Source organism: Myotis daubentonii, chromosome 3, assembly GCF_963259705.1.
Source record: "Myotis daubentonii chromosome 3, mMyoDau2.1, whole genome shotgun sequence".
Lineage (NCBI taxonomy): Eukaryota > Metazoa > Chordata > Mammalia > Chiroptera > Vespertilionidae > Myotis > Myotis daubentonii.
The window spans coordinates 127,283,864-127,309,054 of NC_081842.1; the positions used below are offsets into that span (position 1 = coordinate 127,283,864).

General features: G+C 42.2%; 1 protein-coding gene across 4 annotated transcripts in view; it reads left to right on the forward strand.

Moving 5' to 3' along the window:
- The window catches only part of CDYL (chromodomain Y like), a 236,018-nt gene that overhangs the window by 128,785 nt on the left and 82,042 nt on the right, over positions 1 to 25,191 (forward strand). For 3 of the 4 annotated variants that reach the window (XM_059688510.1, XM_059688509.1, XM_059688508.1), the window contains exon 2: positions 18,564 to 19,230. The exons of the other annotated variant lie outside the window; for it this stretch is intronic. In XM_059688510.1, coding sequence (XP_059544493.1) covers positions 18,564 to 19,230 — 667 coding nt within the window. The remainder of the gene's footprint in view (positions 1 to 18,563; positions 19,231 to 25,191) is intronic. 4 annotated transcript variants of the gene reach the window in all.

Consider the following 25,191-nt stretch of genomic DNA (forward strand, 5'->3'; position numbering starts at 1 on the left):
CCACTCGCACCTGCTGCCGGTGCTGGAGCCACTGCTCACATCACTGCCAGCACCCAGCGCCAGCCCCAATCACTCAGCGCCATCAGCGGGTGCGAGCGGCGGCTGACGGCCCCTTTCACCCCTCAGGGCTTCTCCACCTCCCCCTGCTCCTGAGGCCAGATTGGGGCTAGTGACAGCCCCACTCACACCCACTGCAGGTGCCTTGTGCCGGTCCCGTTCGTTTGGCACCAGCCAGTCCTGATCGCCCCTGAAGGCCTCCCCACCTATCCCTGCTCCTAAGGGGTGATTGGGGCAGCAGCCACCACTCACACCTGCTGATGGCGCCAGCCCTGCTCATACCCACTGCTGGTGCCGGCCCCAATTGCTCCACGCCGTCAGCGGATGCAAGTGGGGCCGTGTGGGAGTGCGGTTGCCAGCAGACAGGGGTCCAGGGGCCGAGGTGGGAGGGGCCGAGTGGGGGCGCAGTGGATGGACTGAGACCTGCCCCTGTGCCTACTGCAGCCTTGCTGCCCACAGTTCCTTTCAAGGTGCATGAATTCGTGCACTGGGCCTCTAGTATGCATATAGATTCCCTGGTTAGTCTCTCTTCCCCCCACCCCCCCTTCCCTCTGAAATTGCTTCTATGTCTCTGGATACATTTTGTTCATCAGTTTATTTTGTTCATTGGATTATACACATGAGTGAGATCTTGTGATACTTATCTTTCTCTGACTGGCTTATTTTGTTTAGTATAATACTCTTCAGGTCCATGCATGCTGTCCCAAGGGTAAGAGATTTCTCTTTTTTATAGCAGCGTAGTCTTCCATTGTGTAAATATTCCACAGATTTTTTATGCTGATGGACACTTAGAATGTTTCCATATCTTAGCTATTGTAAATTGTGCTGCTATGAATATAGGGGTGCATGTATTCTTTCTGATTGTTGTTTCAGTTTTGTTAGGATATCTATATCTATATCTATCTATATCTATATCTATATCTATCTATATCTATATCTATATCTATATCTATATCTAATCTATATCTATATCTAAAGCATTATTCGCAAATTGACCGGACTGCGGAACAACTTGTCGCTGTGATGCACACTGACCACCAGGGGGCAGATGCTCAACGCAGGAGCTTCCCCCAGCCTGCAGGCCCCAATCACCCGTTGGGGGTCTGCTGGCCAACCTCTCGGTTCCTCCCCCCAGCCAGCAGGCTCAGATCGCCCGATGGGGAACAGGGAAATGAGGGTGGGTGGCGCCAGACGCAGGCGGTGCCAGGCCAGGATTGGTGCAAATGAGTGGGGTCCCGATCATTCTGGCGGTTGCCCCACACACAAAGGGCGATTGGTGGCAGAGGGCGGAGCCGGCGAGTGGGTGGGAATGGCCACCCTCTCGGTCCTTTCCCCTGGCTGGCAAGCTCCGATCATCCAATGGGGAATAGGGAACTGGGGGTTGGTGGCAGCGAACGCGGGCAGTGCCAGGCCAAGGTGGTGCGAGTGAGTGGGGCCCTGATTGCCCTGCCGGTTGCCCCACACACAGAGGGCGACTGGTGTCAGTGGCAGGGGTGTGGGGCCAGCTGCTGGCAGTGGGGGAAGATTGGCCGTGATTGAAGGCCAGACCTAGGGACCCTACCCATGAAGGAATTTCATGCACCAGGCCTCTAGTATTACTAGAAGTGAGATTACTGGATCAAATGGGAATTCCTTTTTTTTTTTTTTTTGAGGAAACTCCATACTGTTTTCCACAGTGGCTGCACCAGTCTGCATTTCCACAAGCAGTGTACTAGGGTTCTCTTTTCTCCACAACCTTGCCAACACTTGTCTTGGGTTGATTTGTTGATGATAGCCATTCTGACAGGTGTAAGCTGGTACCTCATTGTTATTTTAATTTGGATCTTCCTGATGATTGGTGATGTTGAGTATTTTTTCATATGTCTCTTGGCCATGTGTATGTCCTCTTTAGAGAAGTGTCTCTAGGTCCTCTGCCCATTTTTTTATTGAATTGTTTGTCTTCCTTTTGTTGAGTTGTATGAGTACTTTATATATTTTGGAAATTAACCCCTTATCAGGTGTGTCATTGGCAAATATATGCTCCCATGGAGTGGGCTCTCTTTTCATTTTTTGATGGATAATTTTGCTGTGGAGAAGCTTTTTATTTTGATGTAGTCCCATTTGTTTATTCTCCTTAGTTTCCTTGGCCCCAGATGTATTGGTAAACATGTTGCTACGAGAGATGTCTCAGATTTTGCTGCCTATGTTTCTACTAATATTTTTATGGTTTCACGACTTACATTTAAGTCTTTTATCCAGTTTGAATTTATTCTTCTGTATGGTGTAAGTTGGTGGTCTAGTTTCATTTTTTTTTTGCATGTACCTGTCCAATTTTCCCAACCCCATTTATTGAAGATACTGTGTTTACTCCATTGTGTGCTCTTACCTCCTTTGTCAAATATTAAGTGAGCATAATGGCTTGAGTCAATTTCTGAGTTCTCTGTCTATTCCATTGTCAAAGGCTGTTTTGAGTTCAGTGGATTTGTAGTATAACTTGATATATTAGGTATTATAATTCCTCCAACTTTGTTCTTCTTTCTCAAGTTTGCTGTGGCTATTTGGGTTTTTTGTTGTTGTTCCTTATGAATTTTTGGGGTGTTTATTCTAGATCTGTGAAGTATGCCGTTTTTATTTTAATAGGGATTACATTGAATCTATAGATTGCTTTGGGTAGGATGGACATTTTAATGATGTTAATTCCGCCAGTCCATGAATACACTATATTCTTCCAATATGTTCCTCTAGCTCTCTTTCCAACGTCCTGTTCTTTTTCCAAGTATAGGTGTTTTACCTCCTTGGTTAAGTTTATTCCTAACTATCTTAAGTTTTTTGTATGGTAAATGTACCTGTTCTTCTATTTTCCCTGAGAAGTTATTATTGAAGTATAAAAATGCCATCAATTTCTAGGTGTTAATTTTGTATCCTGCTACCTTGCCAAATTCATTGATTAAATCTAGTAGTTTTTTGGTGGAGCCTTTAGGATTTTCTATGTATAATACCATATCATCTGTGAATAATGACAGCTTTACTTCTTCCTTTCCAATTTGGATGCCTATTTTTTTATTCTTGTCTGATTGCTGTGGTTAGGACTTCCAGTACTATCCTATATAATAAAGATGTAATATGCAAATGGTCATTACACCGTGAAGTGTAACAACCAACTGAGTAAGGATCAGATCATGGATCAGCAGGAGGGTGGGGCGGAGAGAGTTACAGGAGGGCAGGGCAGCGAGCTACTGGCTACAAGGGAACGGTGGAGAGCTATAGGAGGGGGCAGGGCAGCAAGCTATGAGGGGGGTGGGAGGAGCTGCAGGAGGGTGGAGCAGCGGGCGAAGAGCTACTGGCGGGCAGCAGCTAGCTATTGGCGTATGGATTCATGCTTGGGGGTACTAGTGTTGAATAAGAGTGGTGAAAGTAGATATCCTTGTCTTGTTCTTGTCCTTAGGGGAGATGGTTTCAATTTTGTTCAATGAATATGATGTTGGCTGTAGGTTTGTCAGATATGGCCTTTATTATGTTGAGGTATGATCCCTCTAGTCCCACTTTGATGAGAATTTTTATCAAGAAAGGGTGTTGGATTTTGTCAAATGCTGTTTCTGCATGAATTGATATTTTGTGATTTTTGTCTTCCATCACATTTATTAATTTGTGTATATTGTACTAGTCTCGCATGCCCAGAATAAATCCTACTTGGTCATGGTCTATTTTTCTTTTAATTCTTTATTGTTGAAAGTATTACATGTGTTTCCTTAACCCCCATTGACCTCTCCCAGCCCATTCCTACTCCCTAGCACTGGCCTTCACCCCCTATTGTCTGTGTCCATTCATTATGCTTATATGCATGCAGTGTGTGGTCATTTTATGGATTGCTGGATTCAATTTGCTAATATTTTGTGGAGGATTTTAGCATCTATGTTCATCAGGAAGATTAGTCTGTAATTCTCTTTCTTTGTAGTGTCTTTATCTGATTTTGGAATTAGGATAATGCTAGTCTTATAAAAAGAGATTGGAAGTGTTCCTTCCGCTTGGATTTTTAAAAATAGTTTGAGGAGGATAGGTTTTAATTCTTCTTTGAATGTTTAGTAAAACTCCCCTGTGAATCCATCCAAACCAGGGCTTTTGTCTGCTGGGAGGTGTTTTTGTTTGTTTGTTTGTTTTTTTATTACTGCTTCCATTTCATCAGTAGTTACCAGCCTATTCATGCTTTCTGATTCATCCTCATTGAATTTTGGAAGATTGTATTTTTCTAGGAATATGCCAGTTTTGTCCAGGTTGTCCAGCTTATTTGAATATAGTTGTTTATAATATTTTTTTACGCTCTTTTGAATTTCTGTGGGGTCAGTTATTACTCTTTCCTTTTTTATTTTATTTGGATCATCTTTCTTTGTTTCTTAATGAGTCTGGCTAAAGGGTCATCCATCTTGTTTATCTTTTCAAAGAACCAGCTCTTGGTTTTATTGATCTTTTGTATTGTTTTTTAAGTCTCTGTGTCATCTATTTCCACTCTGATCTTTATTATTTCCTTCCTTCTACTTACTCTGGGCTTTTCTTGTTTTATTTCTAATTCTTTAAGTTTTAGGTTTAGTTTATTAAAACTTTTTCTTGTTTCTTGAGGTAGGCCTTAACCTCCAGGTGTTTGAATGCTTTTGAGTGTTTTTATTGTAGTTGATGTCTAATTTCATGCCTTTGTGATATGAGAAGATGCTTGATCTGATTTCAATCTTCTTGAACTTGTAGAGACTTGTTTTGTGTCCTACCATGTGGTCTGTCCTTGAAATGTCCCATGTGCATTTGAGAAGAATGTATATTCTGTAGCTTTGGGGTGAGTTGTTCTATAAATGGCAATAATTCCATTTGATTCAGTGGCATCACTGTTTACTTTTTCATTTTTTTGGTCTAGAAAATCTATCCAGTGATGTCAGTGGGGGGGGTGTTAAAGTCCTTTACTATTATTGTATTTTTGTCGATCTTTTCCTTAAAATCCAAAAGTTTTTTTAATATATTTGTATGGTCCTGTATTGGTTGCATATATGTTTACCAGAATTTTATCTTCTTGTTGTATTGATCCCTTTCGTATTATGAAATGGCCCTCATTGTCTCTTGGTATGGCCTTCTTTTTGAAGTCTATTTTGTCATATATGAGTTTGCTACCCCAGCTTTTTTTTTTTTTTTTTTCCATTTCCATTTGCCTGGAAATTTTTTCAATCACTTCACTTTCTTTCTGTGTGAATCTTTTGTTCTGAGGTGGGTTTCTTGTAGACAGCATATATATGCGTCATGGTTTCTTAACCATTCAGTTATCCTATATTTTTAAATTGGAGCACTGAAGCCATTTACATTTAAGGTTATTGATATGCCTGTGTTCTTCTCCTTTTCTCTATTTCTTCTTCTTACAACAGTCCTTTAAGCATTTCTTGCAGTGCTGGTTTAGTGGTAATAAACTCTTTTAGCCTTTTTTTTGGGGGGGGGGGGGGTGTCTGTGAAGCTGTTTATTTCATCTTCAATTTTGAATGATAGAGTAGTCTTCGATTTTGCTGGGTTGAGTAGTCTTGGGTTCAGTCCCTTGCATTTCATTACTTTATATACTTCATGCCACTCCCTCTGGTCTAAAATGTTTCTATTGATAAATCAGCTGATAGTTTTATGGAAGCTTCTGTGTAGGTAACCTGTCTCTCTCTTACAGCCTTTAAGATTCTTTGTCTTTAATGTTTGCCATTTTAGTTATTATGTTCCTAGGTGTGGGTCTTTTGGGATTCATCTTGATTGAGACTCTGTGCTTCCTGAACTTGAGTTACTTTCAGCTTAGGGAAATTATTTGCCATTATTGCTTCAAACAGGTTTTCTATTCCTATCTCTGATTCTTCTCCTTCCGGGACCCCTATGATGTGAAAGTTGTTATGATTCATGTTGTCCCCAAGCTCCCTTAAACTCTTGTCCTGCTTTTTAATTTTTTTTTCCCCATTTGCTCTTCTGTATGAGTGTCTTTTTTTCTACCTTGTCTCTAATTCGCTGGTTTGGTCCTCAGTTTCTTCTAGACTACTGTTCAGTCCTTTGAAGGTGTTCTTTATTTCAGCTATGTAATTCCTCAATTCCAATTGATTCTTATAACCTCTCTTTTCATGTCATTGTAGCTCTCATTAAGTCCGTTGTAATTCTCATTAAGTTGCTTGTAATTCTTGCTGAATTGTTTGAGCAACCTTATTACCATTACTCTGAATTCTTTATTTGACAAATTGTTTAACTCCCTTTCATTTAGTTCATTTTGTGGCAGTTCCTCCTTTTTTTTCATTTGGGGGTTGTTTCTTTATCTTCCCACTTTTGCTGTCCCTTTGTAATTGTTTCTATGTATTATATCCAGCTGCTATGCTTCCCAGACTTTGTGAAATGGTCTTATGTAGTAGGTGTTTTTGGAACCCAAAGGTGCAGTCTCTTAGATATGCTGAACTGGGTGCTCTAGGAAAGCCCATTGCTTGAGTTATATGGATCTTAAATGTTTTTGTCCTGTTCGTGGATGGAAACTCTGCTCAAGCTGGCTATGTTGCTCATCCCCGACCACGTTATACCAGCTGTTGTGGAAGTGCTGACAGAACAACAATATACAACACCACAAAACACTTAACAAAATAAACAAAACAAAAAATACACAAGCCCCTTACAGCCACAAAAAAAGCAACCACCAGAGAAAAGAGAATTAGGAACAAGAAATGAGAGCAATAATGATAGAAGAAGAAAAATATATGAGGAGAAAAATAACAAAACAAACAAACAAAACACAGACAAAAAAAGTGGGGGGGGGGACTATTTAGGCGTAGAGCTGAAATAAAATAAGAGCAAAGAATTGGGGGAATACAGAAAGGAAAACAGTTTAAAATAAAAGGAGGGAAAGAATAAAACAGTTTGAAAAGGAAAATAGAGGATAAAACAGACCCAAAGTAAGAAAAGAAAAAAAAAGGTGAGAAAGCAGGAGAAAAGCAAAAGAGAGAAAGAAAAAAAGATTGAGTAGGAGAAGGGAAGAGGAAAATTAGATATATGAACAAAACAATAGAGACTAAAATAACAACAAATCAATAAAGCAGATAGATAAAGAAGATAAATTTAAGGAGAAAAAGTGGGAGAGAAAAGAGTTTATAAAAGGAAAAGAAAAGAAAAAAGAGAAGAAAAAAAATCGGGGAAAAAAAGTGAAGTGATTTTTGTTTCAGTAGAGTTTAATGCTCCATGGAAGATCCCTTTGGATCCTACTCTTCTGATGACTGTGGCTGACTGTTCTGTCTGACAGTTCTGGCTTTCCTGTGAGGTACTCAGGTGCTAACCACTGTCAGAAACAGTCCTTTGGCTTTCAGCAACCTGCTTGAAGCTTCAGGTGATCCACCATTTGTGTCCATCTCAACAGGACTTGGCTGCAAGCAGGAGCGGCCAGTCTGCCCTCTAAAGCAGGTTTGTTAGCAGTATGGGGCACAAGGCCCCTTCAGCAAACTTCCCCTGATTCCTGGGGCTCTGCCTCTGCCTGCCTTAGCCTGCTAGCCAGCTGTCAATCTTACTAAAAAATCTGTTTCTGAAAAGGCTTTAGGTGGAGGAGGTGCTGTTTAGCTTTCCGGAAATGTGCGTGTGTTTCCCTGTCCCAGAGCTACTCATCTGCAAGTGGCCCAAAAGATTACTCTGCCATTGGCTGGACAAAGATCCTTATATGCAGTCCATTGGGATTGGCTGGAAACCTGGAATTTCTATGAGTCCTCCCAACTGGGGAAATTATAGTTCGGTTCTCAGGATAGTGGGCAGATGGTCCCTCCCCCAATCCAGTCGCTGATGTTCCCTGTGACTGTTCAAACCTGTAGGGTTGGCCTCTGCTTTTTTTTTTTCCCCTCTGAAGAGGTCAAAATGCTGGGTGTGGCAGGAAGGACTCCTTAAGCAGGGCAGGCTGTATCACCTAGGGAGGGGGTGTTTCTTTTTCTTTTCCTGCCCTGCAGCTACTGGGAGTGGCTAACTCCTCTCAGGAAGAATGGCCATTTTAGTTTGGGGGCATACGACCAAATGCGGGACTCCTGGCTGCTGCTTTTCCACATCTCCTCTCAGTGCTTCCCACCCCAGTTACTTCTTAGACACCTTGAGTCTGCGCCTCTCTCCCTGAACCGAAGCCTCCGGTGAGTAGCTGCAAACGAAAAATCCTGTGTTCTGGGTTTAAAAACAAGAGCAAACCAAAACTATAGCTTTCTCTCAGACCTGCTCTGGTATACCATCTCCAGACTCTTCCACGGCCAGCAACTCTGCTGTCTTTCATGGCTGGATGTTAGGTGGACCCCATGGGTCTGGGCTCTGGTGCTTCGGACTATGGAGCCCAGCTGGGATTCTGGGCCTCTGTCTTCTGAGGGAACAGACCTTCCCTTAGCCACTCCTTACTCTTGACCTACCGTCCCTGGAAGCTGAGTTAGTTCTTCTCAAGATCTTGCCCTTCCTACTGGTCTCAGGTGTGTTTCTGTCCTTCCTTGATATAAGTCTCCACCTCAGCTGGACCTCAGTTGGTAATTCCAGGTGTATGTTCCCCACTTTAGTTTTATTTCCAGTCTGTCCTTGGGAAGAGGTGCCAGAAAGGTCTTCCTATTTGGTCGCCATTTTCTCCTCTTTTGCATTAGTTTTTCAATAATGTTGGCGCAAGAAACTGTCCTGGAGAAAAAGATAGTGTCTCCTTTGAGACCTTAGGGTAGATTTGCTTATAGCTTCAGATGATAGAAATGCAATAGGCATGCTAACTGACCATTACAGAGACTTGGTTTCCCAAGATCTGGGTTCCTTTCCTGTATTGTAACCTACTGCATGAGCCTGTTATGTGGCCCTCTTTATAGTGCCCTATAGGAATCAGGGCTCAAGTAATCAGAACAATGAAATGCTGATACTCAGACAATTGTTACTGCTATAAGTAATAAAGGATTTTGTTTCTTTGATGAGAAGTCTTGTATTTTACCAACATGGATAAAAATTTTGAAAGCTAACTTTGCAGACAGCAAATAGGTAAAATTTCAGATCCTTTGTGGTTCTTGAAGGTTTGTTGCAAAAAATTTTGTTTCAGCTCTTATTCCTCTATAAACAGCTTTTTTTGAGATTAATTCAAGCACAAAATAGTTCACCCATTTAGATTATATAATTAATTGGCTGTTTATTCTGTTGCATCCATCACCAAGTCAATTTTAGAACATTTTTATCACCTGAAAAAGAAACTTGTATTTATTAGCTGTCACCTGCTTATGCCCTCCCTCCATTGCCTTTCCTTCCCCACTTCTTACCTCCCTCTCCCCTAGCCTAAGTAACCACTAATTTGCTTTCTGCCTCTAAAATCGCCTATTCTGAACATTTCTTAAAAATTGAATCATATAATACTAGAGGCCCAGTGCACAAAATTTGTGCGGGGGGGGGGGCCATCCCTCAGCCTGGCCTGCGCCCTCTTGCAGCCCGGGACTCCTCACTCCTTACTACCACCTGATCACTGCTCCTTACCTCTCATCTCGCTGCTCTTTAGCGCTGCCACGGAGGCAAGAGAGGCTCCCACCACTGCCGCCATGCTCACCAGCCATGAACCAGGCTTCTGGCTAAGTGGCACTCCCCCTGTGGGAGCGCAATTACCACCTGCTTTGAGTGTCTTCCCCCTTGTGGTCAGTGCACATCATAGCAACCTGTCATTCTGCCATTCAGTTGATTTGCATATTAGGGTTTTATTATATAGAATGTTCTTTGTGGTTTCTTTTACTTAGCATAATATTTTCTATATTCATCCATATTGTTTTAGTATGTGTCAGTACTTATTTCTTTTCATCTATTCATCAGTTAATGGACATTGGATTATTTCTACCTTTTGACTATTATGAATAGTTCTTTTATAAACCTTTATGTGTAAGCTTTGATGAGGACAGAGCTTTACTATCTCTTGAGGAGATACATAAAAGTGAAATTGCTGGGTCATATGGCAGCTATATTTAATTGTTGGAGGATCTGTCAGACTGTTTTCCAAAGTGGCTGCACCATTTTATATTCCCACATGCAGCGTATGAGGGTTCCAATTGTTGAAAAAGAATAAAAGATTCTTTTATGTAATGGTCTGTAACCTTATAAGAAATCATTTAAACCCTGTATGCAAGGGTTTATTTCTGGGCTTTCTGGTCTATATGCCAGTTTCACACTGTTTTGATTACTGTAGCTTTATAGTAAGTTTTGAAAACCAGAAATGTGAGTCCTATAACTTTACTGTTCTTTTTTATGGTTGTTGTTCTTCCTTTTGAATGGGATACTCTGAATTCCTTGCAATTGCATTTGGACTTTCAGGTTAGTATGCTAATATCTGCCCAAAAATATTAGCTGGAATTTTAGTAGAGGTTGCATTTAATCTTTAGATCAGTTTGGGAAATATTGTAATACTAGAGGCCTGGTGCATGAAAATTCGTGCACTCGGCGGGCGGGGGTTGGGGTTCCCTTAGCCTGGCATGTGCCCTCTCGCAGTCCGGGACCCCTCGGGAGATGTCCACCTGCGGCTTAGACCTGCTCCCCGGGGGATTGGGCCTAAGCTGGCAGTCTGACAGCCCTCTGGCAGCCTGGGAACCCTCAGGGGATGCCCAGCTGCTGCTTAGGCCCAGAGAGAGTGGGCCTAAGCCGCAGTCAGACATCCTTAGCTCTGCGGAGGAGGCGGGAGAGGCTCCCGGCACCGCCACTGCGCTCACAGCTGTCAGCCTGGCTTGTGGCTGAGTGGAGCTCCTCCTGTGGGAGTACACTGACAACCAGGAGGCAGCTCCTGCATTGAGCATCTGACCCCTGGTGGTTAGTGTGCGTCATAGTGACCAGTCATTCCGCTGTTAGGGTCAATTTGCATATTAACTTTTCATTATATAGTACTAGAGGCCCAGTGCACAAAAATTTGTGCACTTGGGAGGGTCCTTCAGCCCAGCCTGTGCCCTCTCGCAATCTGGGACCCCTCGGGGAATGACCACCTGCTGGCTTAGGCCCACTCCCTGGGGGATTTGGGCCTAAGCTGGCAGTCAGACATCCCTATCGCAGCCCAGGAGCCCTCTGGGGATGTCCACTTCCAGTGGGGAGCTGGCCTAGCTGCAGTCGGATATCCTTAGCGCTGTTGAGGAGGCGGGAGAGGCTCCCATCACCACCGCTGTACTGGCAGCCGTCAGCCTGGCTTGTGGCTGAGCAGAGCTCCCCCTGTGGGAGCACACTGACCACCAGGGGGCAGCTCCTGCATTGAGCATCTGCCCCCTGGTGGTCAGTGTGTGTCATAGTGACCAGTCATTCCCAGTCTTTCTGCTGTTAGGGTCAGTTTGCATATTACCCTTTTATTATATAGGATAGAGGCCTGGTGCACGGGTGGGGGCCGGCTGGTTTGCCCTGAAGGGTGTCCCGAATCAGGGTGGAGGTCCCGTTGGGGTGCCTGGCCAGCCTGGGTGAGGAGCGGATGTGTGTTTGCAGCTGGTCACACCCCCTTTAGGGTGGGGGTCCCCGCTGGGGTGCCTGGCCAGCATGGGTGAGGAGCTGAGGGCTGTTTGCAGGCTGGCCACAGCCCCTTCAGGGTAGGGGTCCCCGCTGGGCTTCCTGGCCGGCCTGGGTGAGGGGCTGAGGGGTGTTTTCAGTCTGGCCACACCCCCTTCAGGATGGAGGGTCCTGCTGGGATCCCTGGGCAGTCTGGGTGAGGGGCTGTTGGCTGTTTGCAGGCTGGCCACAGCTTCTTCCAGGTAGGGGTTCTTGCTGGGGTGCTTGGCCAGCCTGAGGGAGGGGCTGATGGCTGTTTTCAGGCTGGCCAAGCCCCCCAGCAGGGACCCTCACCCCATGAGGGTGTTGCCATCCTTGGTGAAGGGCTGATGGCTGTTTGCAGGCTGGCCACAGCCCCCAGCCACCCAAGCTCCCAGTGGAGGCTGGCTGGAAGCAGGTATCTGGGATTGATTTAGCTTCTATAATTGAAACTTTGTTGCCTTTTGCGGAGGCCACAGCTGGCCAGGGCAGGCGGGAAGCTTGGCTTCCTCCATTGCCGGGGCAACCAAGCCTCCTGCTTCCTCCAGCTCCGTGGCTGCCGGCTGCCATCCTGGTTGGGTTAATTTGCATATAATTGCTCTGATTGGCTGGTGGGGGTGGCTCGGGCATAGCAAAGTTATGGTCAGTTAGCATCTTTGTTTTTTATTAGTGTAGATTAACACTGTTGCACCGCCTGATCCCTGATTATGCAATGTCTTTCCAATTTAATTAGGATCACTGCTACTATATACAGTTGATGCAGTATACTACTGTATGTATTTATTTTTGTATATTGCTTTATGTGGCCTGTGCTGTTATTGCACTTTTTAATTCTAATAGTTTTTATTGGTCTATATCATTATTCTATATCGTTCATGTCATCTGCAAATAGATATAATTTTACTTCTCCCATTTCAATCTGGATGTCTTTTTGTTTCTTTTCTTGCTTAATTACTCTGATAGAACTTTAATACAATTTTTGCATAGAAGTGGAGAGAGGTCTTGTTTTTTATTTGGGGCAGGGGAAGGGATTCAGTCTTTCACCATTTAGTATATTAGCTGTGTATTTTCCAGATGCCCTTATCAGGTTGAGGAAGTTCCCTCTATTTCTAGTCTGTTGAGTGTTTACTAGTAATTGTTCTTTATGCATCTACTGAGATGATACTGAGCAAAACCAGCTAGGTCAGTGTGTCTTTTTTTCTTTTTTTTTTTTAGAATTTGTTCATTCATGTAAGTTATCTAAATCATTGGCATATAATCTTGGTATAATACTTGTTTGTTTGTTTGTTTACTGTTAGTCTTTGTTATACTTGGTAGCTCTCTCTCTCACAAGCAGTTTCTGTTGCCTGTTTTTTATCCCCAAAGTGTGGGTCATTTGTTCTTGGTTTTTTTGTGTGTGTTTTTCACATCTTATAATTTTTTTAAACTGAACATTTTAGGTTATATGTAACAGCTCTGGATACTGGATTTATTTTTGTTACTTGCTTGGTGGTTTGATTTGTGTCTTGGCTAGACTATTATAGTGGTCTTTTCCCCCTTTGTGAGGCTTTGATGTGACTCCTAGAGGTCCCAGCTTCCCAGCTTTGGGTGAGTGGGATGACTGGTTTGACTAGGGTCTTCTGTGCCTCTTTCCCTATATTTCTAAGCCGCTGGCTTTATTTGGTAGTTCACCTAGCTCGTTAGACTCTACTAATTACTCTATTGTTTTTCATAATGCCTGGTGCATAAATTGTTCAGAAGCCTGGTCCAGTTAAATTTAGGCAGGGGTAGTTTTTTAGTCCAGTCTTTGAGATTTATTATCCCAAGAAAGCTCTTCTTGGCTGTCCTTTTCCCTGGCTCTCCCTGGTGAACTAGGTGAGCTACAGTTTAATTTGTTGCTCTTAGTTATCATTTTCAAGAACATCCATAGGTTTAAACTTTCTGAAACTCTGTCTCAAACACAGTCTTATTTCTTTTCTTATAGATAACTCTCCCCAAGGCAAAATCTCTGAACCACTAGTCCGATGCCAAGTAAGTGGTAGCCTCTGGTCTCAGCTTGCCTCTCCCAGCATTGAATATCTCCCCAATGAGTGAATTGGGGCAAGAGCAGTCAAAACCCCAGTATTTTTGTCCTGTCGCCCCTTGGGTAAAGCCTCCATATGAGTAAGGCCAGTTTGAGTTAAGGAGCGCCTGACCTTGACTCTCTGTCATCCTCATCGGGGATTTATTTGCCTCTTCTACTTTGAGTGGGAGAGAAGGAATGCTGGTAGCCTGACTCCTGGTGAGATATGGTAGCTGTTGTCACTCTGAACTGTGTGGGGAAAGAAGGAAGTGGGTCATGGCTCAAAAGTCACAAACTTTCTTTGTTCTTATCAGGTGTTAGCAGGTTTTCTTGAATAAATCTTCATTCATTCTATGGCCATAGAGTTTAGTTTTAGGATTTTTTTTTTTTCCACCAGCTTTGCTTATTAGGAACTATGTCTGCAGAGCTCCTTATAATGCCATCCCAGATATGAAACTCTACCTTGTGTGTTTAAATTTGACTACGTTGGTATGGTTTGTGCTGAACATCATCTGCTTCCTTCCAAGAATATGAAATTTTGATGCATGTTAGGCAGAGGACGCCTATGTTACCAACCCCCAGTAAAAATCCTGGATATTGAATCTCTAATGAGCTTCTCTGGTAGATGAAACTTAGCATGTTTTGTGACAACCCGTAGCCATTGGTGTAAGACCCAACTCAAAACACATTCAGTGTATCTCCACTAGGAGAGAAACCATGTAAGCCTGCTGTTGATTTTCCCCAGACTTGATCCCATGTAAGCTATCCCCTTGCTTATTTTGCTTAATATCCTTCCACTGTAATAAATCATAGCTGTGAGTGGAACTGTATGCTGAGTCCTGTGAAACCTCCTAGTGAATCATCAAACTTGGGAGTGGTTTGGTTGCTCCCAACATACCAACTGTTGCTTTCCCCTGGCCTGGTATAGTTCAGGACACTGCTGAGGACTTGAAGGGGTTAATATGTGTTTGGGGGGGCGGGGGGGGAGAGATTCTCTTTGTGATCTCTTCCTCAGGTTTTAGCCATTCTGTTCACTCCTGACTTAGCACTCTGACACTAAAGCCTGTAAGACTCCACTTTCTGACTGTCAGCAGCAAATTAGGGAGCACAGAAGTCATTGAGTCCCCTTGTTTTAAGAGTCCAGTCTCCTTAGTGTTGGGCTCTTGTTTTCTTTCTAGTGCTGTCAAATAGTTATGTTTATATTATTCCTCTATATCTTGCAGTAGAACTATCTGCCTGTTTTCTTACTAGTTAACAACTGTTCTTAGTTAAGGTAAGTTTCAGATGGCTGGTGAAAAACGGATCTTCCTCATCTAAAGAGCTGTTGCTTTCCCAAGGCCCACCAGAATTCTTTGGTATAAGGGTTATATTTATTTATTTATTATAGTGATGCTCTATTATTCCAAACCAGGGGCCTGATGCACAAAATTTGTGCACGGGGGGGGAGGGGGTCCCTCAGCCCAGCCTGCCCCCTCTCACATACTGGGAGCCCTCAGGGGATAGCCTACTGATGGCTTAGGCCCGCTCCCTGCTCCCCTTGGAGCCAGCTCCGCCCCTGCCCCCTCCGATCACCGACTCCACCCCTGCCCCCTCTGATCCCCAGCTCCACCCCTTGGCCCCCCTCCCCCACCCCCCACCTCCTGTGCCACCTGTCTGGCCAACAGGTCTGGACACTTCAGTGGCGGGGCTGAGGGGACTGGGCACCACCATCTTTGTGATGGAGTAACAGTTACTTTGCATATTACTCTTTTATTAGGATTATCCAGCCGTTGGTGTAAGACCCAAACCCAAGAAAAGCTTTCATCGTTGCTTGTGTTTTTAAAGTTATTCTGACAGCCTATTTACACTGTTCTCTGAGGCATCCAAGCAAGTATTAACAACCAGTATGGGTGCTGACACAGTTATTGATGATGATACAATGTGACAAACTTTTCCTGCTGAGTATATTTTGCAACTTTGGTCTTTTTCTTGTAAGCCAATATATTTACATGCTTTGCCCTGATAGTGTTTCTCAGACTATTTGGTATTTCAGCTGCAACAATGACAGTTACTCTTTCATCCTTCTCTTACTGAGCTCTTTAACCAGTTTGGGTTTCGCCTTGGATTTTTTTGTTCATGTGTTAGCAAACCTTTTGCCTATCCTTTTATTTCTGCCTTCTGCAGCCCTGTAGCACATTTCAGCACATTCCTGGGCCTAGAGATACTGGACTGTGCTCTGAGATAGGTAGAATGGGTTCTGTGTTTGGAATGACCCTTTTTGATTAGTTTTACTGCTCTGTAAATCATCAGAGGACTTTATAATACTAAAAAAAGCTTGGTTTTACTTGTTTCACATTTTGTTTTTCTAGATTGAGCTTTAGAAGGAAATTCTAACAAGAGAACTTTGGTCAATTTCCTATGCCATTGGTACTCAAAAAAGCTGTTATGATTTGTATTTGCCAGAATTTTATTCCACATATGATTGTGGGTAACATTGCAAAACAATACCTAGGTAATGTAGATGAGATTTTTATGCCTTCGTTTTGTCTTGGTCTTTAAAAATTTAGTAGTAATTATCTGCAATTCTGTACCTCTGTGAAGACCTGGTTTTGTATAAAGTTCTTTGCATTGAAATTCTGTAACTAGAAGTGGAACCCTGCATTATATACTTTGAGAAAGACAGTGTGTTGATACTGTTTTTCAGAAAGTTATATTGTCAGGAAGAGGGAGAACTCAAGGGGAAGGGACTGGAAACCTGAAAAAAGATTTATTTATGTGTGTCTCTTGTGGTTATCCTCCCTCACAACTACAAAATTTTAGGCTTAATATGCCAGTAAAACATTTTGTGGAATTCAGGTGATACCTTTTTGTGGGAGATTAATTTATTTTAGCAACTCAGAGTAGGAATCAACAGGACTTTCTGTTTAAACTTTTAAAGAAGGAGGACATATGTCCTTGTATTGAATCTGGGGTGCTGGGGGGGTGGGGATGTTCATGTCTCCAGTTTAGTCTGAAGTTGGTATTAGAGGCCTGTCGTGATTGTTAATCATTGAAAAAAAAAACCAAAAGTAGTAATATTTTTTGACACATGAAAATTGCAAGATCCTAATGTTAGTGTCCATAAATAGTTTTTTGGGTGTGTGTATGTTTGTTTGTTTGTTTAATACCACCTCATTCACTTGTTGTTTGTGGCTGCTTGGGTGCTACAGTGGCAGAGTTGAGTAGCTGGCAGACCACGTGGCCCATGTGGTCCTTTACATAATGTTTACCAACGCCTGATCTAGTATTTCCCCTGTTACTGCCTTCTTTCAGTGTCTAAACAAAGCTGGCCACTGAGTATACAGAAAACACAGCACATATACCCACCGCAGCTGCTAAACTGATTCCTGTTGTACCTCCTATAGTTTTCCTGAGAGAGAGGCAGAACTGGTGCGGGGGGAGGGGACTGGCAAAAGAAGGTTCCAGGGGTACATTCCAAAGACACTTACCCTGCTTCATCAGCCCCCTGCTTTAGCTTTAAGGAAATGGGGTCCTCTGGTTTACTGTACTTATGTTTCTGGAATGGTAATTGATTTAGAAAAAAAATTACTATTAAACATACTTTTGTCTTGGGACAGTCTCTTTACCCCTTGTATTTAAAACTTATTAAATTTTTTCTACCACGAAACTGATTTACATGGAATTTTCCAAAAGTATGTGTTTTACTTAAGTTGAAATACTTTTGCCTTTATACATAGTTCTTCACAAGCAAAGGAGCGGGCAGAGTGGGGCGCAGGGGGGAGGGGGGGACATTTTCAAAGCTCTCCATGCTACATTATGAATTGTGTGGACTTACATATGCAGATCTGGTATTACTTATCAGCTCTGTGGAGATCTTTTAGGCATGCAATCTGCCATTGCTAAAAAAAGGCCTTTCTTTACCCTTAATCCTTTTTGAACAGGAGCAACAATGTGATTTAATTTTAGGCTTTTCTATAGTTAAGGGCTCTAATTCTCTAAATCCAGGAAAATATATTTGAGAGTGGGGGTGGGGGTGGGGATTGAGAGTAGGGGAAATGATGGGGGGTGGGTTATTCTCCCATTTTCCAAAAGTGTCTGTGGTTGTATTCAATTAGCCTCTGTTGTTTTGGAACTAAATACACTATTATGTCATCTGACTTATACTTTGCCAGAAAATTATTGATGTTCATGATAACTGATAGGCTTAGACCTTTGTGTCCTTAATTAAATAGCTGTATGACTGTAGCCCTCTACTTACAAGGTTTGGAGGTACATGCTGCCATTGGGGAAGTAGGCCCATGGTTTTTATGTTAACTGGAGAGGTAACGAGATTCTAAATATTTCTCCAATAACATGGAGGACATTATGTCAAGTATATTTTGTTCATGTGAGCCATAGAAGATTTCCCATTTACATTTAGGATGTTAAGGTAGTAGAATTTGTCACAGTAATAATGTTTTATGGAAAGGTATAAATTTGATATGGTATATATTGATCATCAGTTCAAAGATTAACAGCATCTTCCTTTAAAGATGATAGCGTAAAATTAGTTAAAACCAAGATTTGAAGGTAAATAACCTAACCATTCTAGATTGTTTTATTACCAATAAAGCATTATGTTTTCTGTTAACCTTTTTAATTTTCACTGAGTGTTTCTAAAGGATACTTGGAGTGCAATAATGTTTCCTCTGTGAGCCAGTTCCACACCTCAAAGGCTCTTAGCCTTTCATAGGTTTGTGCATTTACCACAGCCAATTTATTGCTTGAGTGCCTGCTGTTGGTAACTTAAGGATGACCAGGCAAAAGACTGTGGATGACTGTTACTGTATTTTGTTTGACTTAATTTCAAGGAAATTGCAAAAATTACATATGTTCTGTTACTTTTCTGTTTTCAGATGATTTGATTTAGGGAAGAGAAGATCATTTTCACTGTTTGGTTTTTATTATTTTTGATATTATTAAGCTTGTATTTTTTAGATATTATGTTTATACATCTTTTCTTTTCTTTTATAAACAGGTAGAAAGCATTGTTGACAAAAGGAAAAACAAAAAAGGGAAGACAGAATATTTGGTTCGGTGGAAAGGCTACGACAGTGAGGATGACACTTGGGAACCAGAACAGCATCTTGTGAACTGTGAGGAATACATTCATGATTTTAACAGACGCCACACTGAAAAGCAGAAAGAAAGCACATTAACCAGAACAAATAGAACCTCTCCAAACAATGCCAGGAAACAGATTTCCAGATCCACCAACAGCAACTTTTCTAAGACCACTCCCAAATCACTAGTGATTGGCAAAGACACTGAGTCCAAAAACAGTCAGTTATTTGCTGCCAGCCAGAAGTTCAGGAAAAACACAACTCCATCTCTCTCGAACCGAAAGAATATGGACTTAGCAAAATCAGGTATAAAGATACTTGTGCCTAAGAGTCCCATTAAGAGCAGGACCACAGTGGATGGCTTTCAGAGTGAGAGCCCTGAGAAACTGGACCCCATTGAGCAGGGTCAGGAGGACACGGTGGCACCAGAAGTGGCAGCTGAAAAGCCAGTCGGAGCTTTATTGGGCCCTGGTGCAGAGCGAGCTAGAATGGGGAGCAGGCCCCGAATACACCCACTAGTGCCTCAGGTGTCTGGCTCCGTGACTGCAGCCATGGCCACAGGATTGGCTGTTAATGGAAAAGGTGAGTGTCTAGGTGAGCAGCTCAGCGGTTGTTGTCCCTGTCAATGGCCATGGACTGTTATGTTAACTCAGCATGTGTGGTGATTTTTCAAAGGGGTGTGGGTGCTCCTTCCTTCTGTGTCTGTCCTACTCTAGATGGCAAGGAATCTGCAGAGTCTGTAACAGATGTCTGATTAACTGCTGAGAGAATTTGCCAGCTTCTCTTTTCTTGAAGCTTTTGGCACTTCTCTCATAATCAGAACTGGCAAGTCTATTTAATTTGGCACCCACAAACTACCATCACATTGACTTGCATTAAACAGCGTCTCACTCTAAATAGGTTAACGTTGGTATTTGTTTTACAAGAAGTTTTATTCTGAAGCCACCTACCTTTATACATCTTAGACACTGAGTCTCATGTTAAGAATCTAAGTATAGCCCTAACTAGTTTGGCTCAGTGGATAGAGCGTTGGCCTGTGGACTCAAGGGTCCCAGGTTCGATTCCGGTCATGGGCACCAAAAAAAAAAGAATCTAAGTATAACCAGTGTTGATTAGAAATCATGATCCTTATTATGCTAACCCATTTAATAATCAGAAATGCCTTTCAATGAGGGTTTACCTAGTACCCCTACTCTTGAATTCTGCACCCTAATTGGTTATACCATGATCTCCCCATCTCCTAAGACAGCAGACCGTTTCCTTCCCTCCACTTTCCCATGCCTAACTAGCTACCAATTTGTTTAGATTCTATTAAGTGTTTCTCTGATAGTAAGTCCCATTCGTCCTCCCTCACTTTAGGTCCTGGTGATTTCTTACATGCCATAGATTTCTAATTGCTCTCCTGTATCCTGCCTTTTGAGAGTTCCCAATTATTCTTGAATAGGAAGGGGGACTCCAGTTGCCAATCTGATGTTAACACCATTGCCTTAGTTAGCAGATGTGCTCCTAAGTTTCTCTACTGGGCCCTCACCTACCGTTCTCTCTCTCTCTCTCTCTCTCTCTCTCTCTCTCTCTCTCTCTCTCTCTCTCTCTCTCTCTATCTCTCTCTAAGTCAGTACTCCTGGCATTCCCTTTCCTTACCTGTGTGTCTCCCTCAAGTAACACTAAGTAGATAATGTACAACAAAATGAAGTGATCCCAGTTTGCTTAGGGGAGCTGTTTTTCTCTAAAGAAAATTCATCTAATATACTACTCTAACCATCTTACTATGGTGCATCCGACAAGTTTTGGCTTAGGCCCGTGTGTAACAGTGAAGAGGTATGTTGAAATATGGGGTTTCCCTTTGGACAGTAAGTTGCCATCTTGCTAGTGATTTTCAGATACACACTTTCCCCAAATGCAGCACCTCTTCCCTATTCTAAAAGTTTTGCCTTCACCTGTGTAAAGGAACTTGCGTGAGCTCATTTAGAGTTGACCTTGTATTTTAGACCTGTTCATGAGTATAGTTTTCTCTTACTTTGTTGCAAATGAAGGACCGTAGGAGTTCAGAGGTAGAAGATACTTTATAAAGCAACTAATAGTATGCTTTATTCTACAGATAGGGAAGTCGAGTCCAGAGAGAGTGTGATGTTCAGACAGAACTAAGAGCAGATATGAAATCAGAGCATTTCTCAATTTTTGCTCCCTAGTTTTTCTCAACATTGCAAGCAAGCCTCCACAGGACAAAGGAACATCTATCTCTTGATTGATTATTTAGGGTCAGGCCCTGTGCTGGGCTCTGACTACAAATAAGGACCGGGCCCCTGCTGTGACCCTCTGGGACAGGGGTTGACAAACTATAGCCTGTGGCCAAACCCATTGCACCATTTGTTTTGGTAGGGCCTACAAGCTAAGAATGGTTTTTATGTTTTATAATATTTGAAAAAAATAAATAAAATTATTTCATGACACGTGAAAATATAAGAAATTCAAATTTGTGTTCATAAATAAAATTCTATTGGAACACAGCCATAGTCATTTGTTCACTTATGGTCTGTGGCTGCTTTCCAGTCACAGAGATAGAGTTGAATCACTGTGACAGAGACCTTATAGCTGCAGAACTGAAAAATGTATCTGACTCTTACGGAAAAGGTTTCCTAACCTCTGCTCTAGGAAGCCACAGTCCTGGACAGTATTTTGTGGGAAGTGGTGGGCAAGGGGACAAAAAAGGCTTTAGAAGACATGTGGTTCTGCTTTGATTGTGTACAAAAGTTCTATGTACCTACATTTGGGGGAGGTGTCATGATTTTCCAAATTTTCGACCCCTAAGTTTTTGACATTATTCTTTTACCACATTTACGCAGGGTTAACTGCCCTCAGCAAAAGCCTTCAGTTATGTGTATAATAAGTATGCTGGCCTCTATTTAAATAAGGAGTTGCTGACTTTTATGTTTATTATTCTTCCCATATAAAAAAAATTAAATGTCCTTAAGGATGGCTATGGTTAGAACCACGAGGGATGTGAAAGCATAAAATCTTACATTATTTTTATCTTGTTCTATGGAGTTAGGTATTTGGGGTTGGAATAACACTGTTTCCAAGGCCCTTCTCTCCTGACCCTGAGTCCTATATACTCTACTTACAAAAGAGGAAGCATGGAAGCCACTCAGGAATGTTGTTAGGGCAGTGATAAATGACATCCCCGATGGCCATGATCGAAATCAGGTTTGCAGACTAAAAAAGAAAAGAACCAGCATCTACACCCTCAGGAGCCTGCAGTTCGAGTGTCCTTCCTGAAAGAAATGTGAAGCCAAAAAGCAAGTGGTGTCTTGTTTAGACAACTTGGCACCTACCAAAGGCCTTTGCTTCCCCTCACTGCTCCGCTTTTTAGGAAGTTGATTTTGTTGTTCCCTCAATTGGAGTGTGAGCTCCATGAAGGAATTTTGTTTTGCCAGGACTAACTCTTACTGTCTGGAGTAGTGCCTGCGCATAGTAGGTGCTCTGCAAATGTTTGTGGAAGTAATGATTCCATTGCTCACTAAAGACAAGGTGCTCTCTAAAGACAAGGATGGTAATGAGTCTTTGTAGCCTTATCATTGGGTCACACTAAAATAGGAAGGGAAAATGCTATTGAAATGACAAAGTATGTGGGCCAGAAGCACGGGAACATTCCAGAAAACCTCTTACTAGCTCTCAGGGTGCATCTTTCCTAGATGACAGGCAGTACTGAAGCTATGTTAGCTTCATTTTTAAATTTTTAAAGCAGTTGTTTGGTTTTACTTTCCATATTAATTGTAGAGCTACATAAGAAAACTAATGAGTATTTCAAAAGCGAATTAAAACAAATACTCATGGCATCATTGGGAAATGAACCATCTATTTAAAATATTAATCGACTATGAGGGATATTTTTGCCACCAAATACAGCAGATATTAAAATATCTATTAGCCAAAAAAGTAAATGTTTCTGGAGAATTTTAACACACATGATTATTTTTACAGAATAACCGTGTGTTTGTATACTTAGTTTTTAATTTTTGAATATTAAACAAAGATTTAAGGTTGAATATATTGCTTCACTCAGAAATATAAGAAATGTTAAAACTTAAGTGATACACCTATCTTCTGTCTGTTATTCTTTGAATTGCTTAATAATTTAATCCTACAAAAGAAATAATTCTTTTACATTTTTTATTAAAAATCTTCAAACAAATCCTCTTTAATATATTTGAGATAAACAATTGAGATACTACATTAATGACAACTATATTAATGTAGTCCCTTAGTTTTCCTTATTCTTAAGTACTAATAGAAATAAGAGAGCTCTCTCCATAAACAACTTTTGTTTTTATATACAATCTGTATATATAAAAACCTAAAGCTACTGAACGACCGGTTGATCAGTCGCTATGATGCACACTGGCCACCAGGGGGCAGACGCTCAACACAGGAGCTGACCCCTGGTGGTCAGTGTGCTCCCACAGTGGGAGTGCTGCTCAGCTGACCGGCGGGTGCCAGACGCAGGGCTCACAGCTGGCTGCTGCAGCCCAGAAACTGCAGCGGAGCAGCAGCGAGCCTACTGAGCAGTGGCAGCAACAGGCACAGCAGGGCCAGGATGAACAGGAGCGACAGGCACCGGTTTCAGCCCGATCCCTGCAGGCTATGCCAAGGGACCCCACCGGTGCACAAATCCGTGCACCAGGCCTCTAATATAGTAATAATTTCCAATTTAGTCATGTTTCAGCTTTGGGGTAGTCCTCTCAAACTGTATATAATCATCTCATACCACACTTGTGCCCCAGAGATTGCTCACCATGAGACTGAACTCGTATTTGTCTTTTCACTTCCTGTTTTTGAGTCTAAGTTGGGTGCTCTTCCAAGTCAGTCACATTTTATTTTTTAATTTTTTAAATATATATTTTATTGATTTTTTTCACAGAGAGGAAGGGAGAGGGATAGAGAGTTAGAAACATCGATGAGAGAGAAACATCGATCAGCTGCCTCCTGCACACCCCCAACTGGGGATGTGCCTGCAACCAAGGTACATGCCGTTGGCTGGAATCGAACCCAGAGCCCTTCAGTCCTCAGGCTGATGCTCTATCTACTGAGCCAAACTGGTTAGGGCTCAGTCACATTTTAAATCACAAATGAAGAAAGGCTATTTAAAAACTCAAATTATCAGAAACCTCTTGAAAGAAGACACTAAGGAGTCAAATTCTCCGAGGTGGCTTGGACACTTGTACTGGAGGGAAGAGAACTTATTCCCGCAGAGAGAGTAAATGCTGGTGGAAAAGATGCAGAGAACTATCCAGAATGGATGGACAAACACAATACTTTACATGGTAAAATGGGAAACCACTGTGGCAAACATTTTAATCTTCTCCTGTAGAATCTTCTATATTGTCTAGTCCAATTGTTTATATGTAATTGGTACTTAATTAACATTTGTGTGGGAATGAAGGAGTTGCTGGAGGAATTTCTGTTATTCTACTTTCATTATTGCTATTTTCTAAAAACTGTGAACAGAAGATTTTGGGGGTAATTGGGAGAACTTGCAAAGAAAACAAGAGCTAGGGCAAGTTTTGAGCTTGCATGCAAATATGGAATGACATATGATTCTTCCAGCTGGAAAAACTGAAGAAAACATCTGTCGATTAATGGTGCAGAAAACCCTTTTAATATATCAGTGAATAATTTTGCTGTATGGCAATATCCAGCAGGCAACTTTATAGATAATAACTAGGCCCTTCACCCAGATTTGTTCACTGTAGAGCTCAGTATCACCAGAATGAGTTTCAAAGCAGTAGTGCCTTTCCACTGTCTTGGGCACTTGGTCATTTGGAGACAGAAATTACCTCAGTGTGTGATTCTGTGCATTTGCTATTGTTACCCCAAAACTACAGTCTCTGAAGTCTTTTTCTGTAATTTTTCCTAGTTGGGCTGGCTTCTTCCCCCTTCTCATCTGCCCCCCAACATAGTAGTGCACCTGTAGCCTTTATAGCTGTGTCCTCATCAAATTCTGTGACATTCTCAACCTCCTGCAAGAGGACTTCCCCTTCACCTTCCTATCTTCACTGAAATCAGAAACCTGTACTACAGGCCTCCTCTTTCCCTCACAGCCTCTGGAGTAGAATATTCATCTCCAGATGATGGCAGGGGAAGTCAAAGCCAGCCTTTTCCAGGCTCATATGAAGTCCCTTGTTGAGGCTTGTTTTGTGACTTTTCTCCCTGCTTGTTACTGTCTGATTGACCAGCCTCGTGGTCCTATTTCAGCATTCCTCAAAGACTTGGGCTTCTGAGTCACCCCATGACAACCTCATCTCTAATACTATTGTGTTTATTGTGTCCCTGCATTGTGCTAGACTCATTACATCAATCTGTCATTAGTCACTATACCTGCTACTCTTAAGGAATGCCCATTTTACTGATAACGCTAGGCTTAAAGAAGTGAAGGGACTAGAATTCAATAGCCCCCTTTTCTTAGGGTTCTCCTTTTTAAAAAACTTGTTTTCACCGTATTCTCACTTTTCTTATAGGCCAGACTTATGGAGAATATGGTTCACC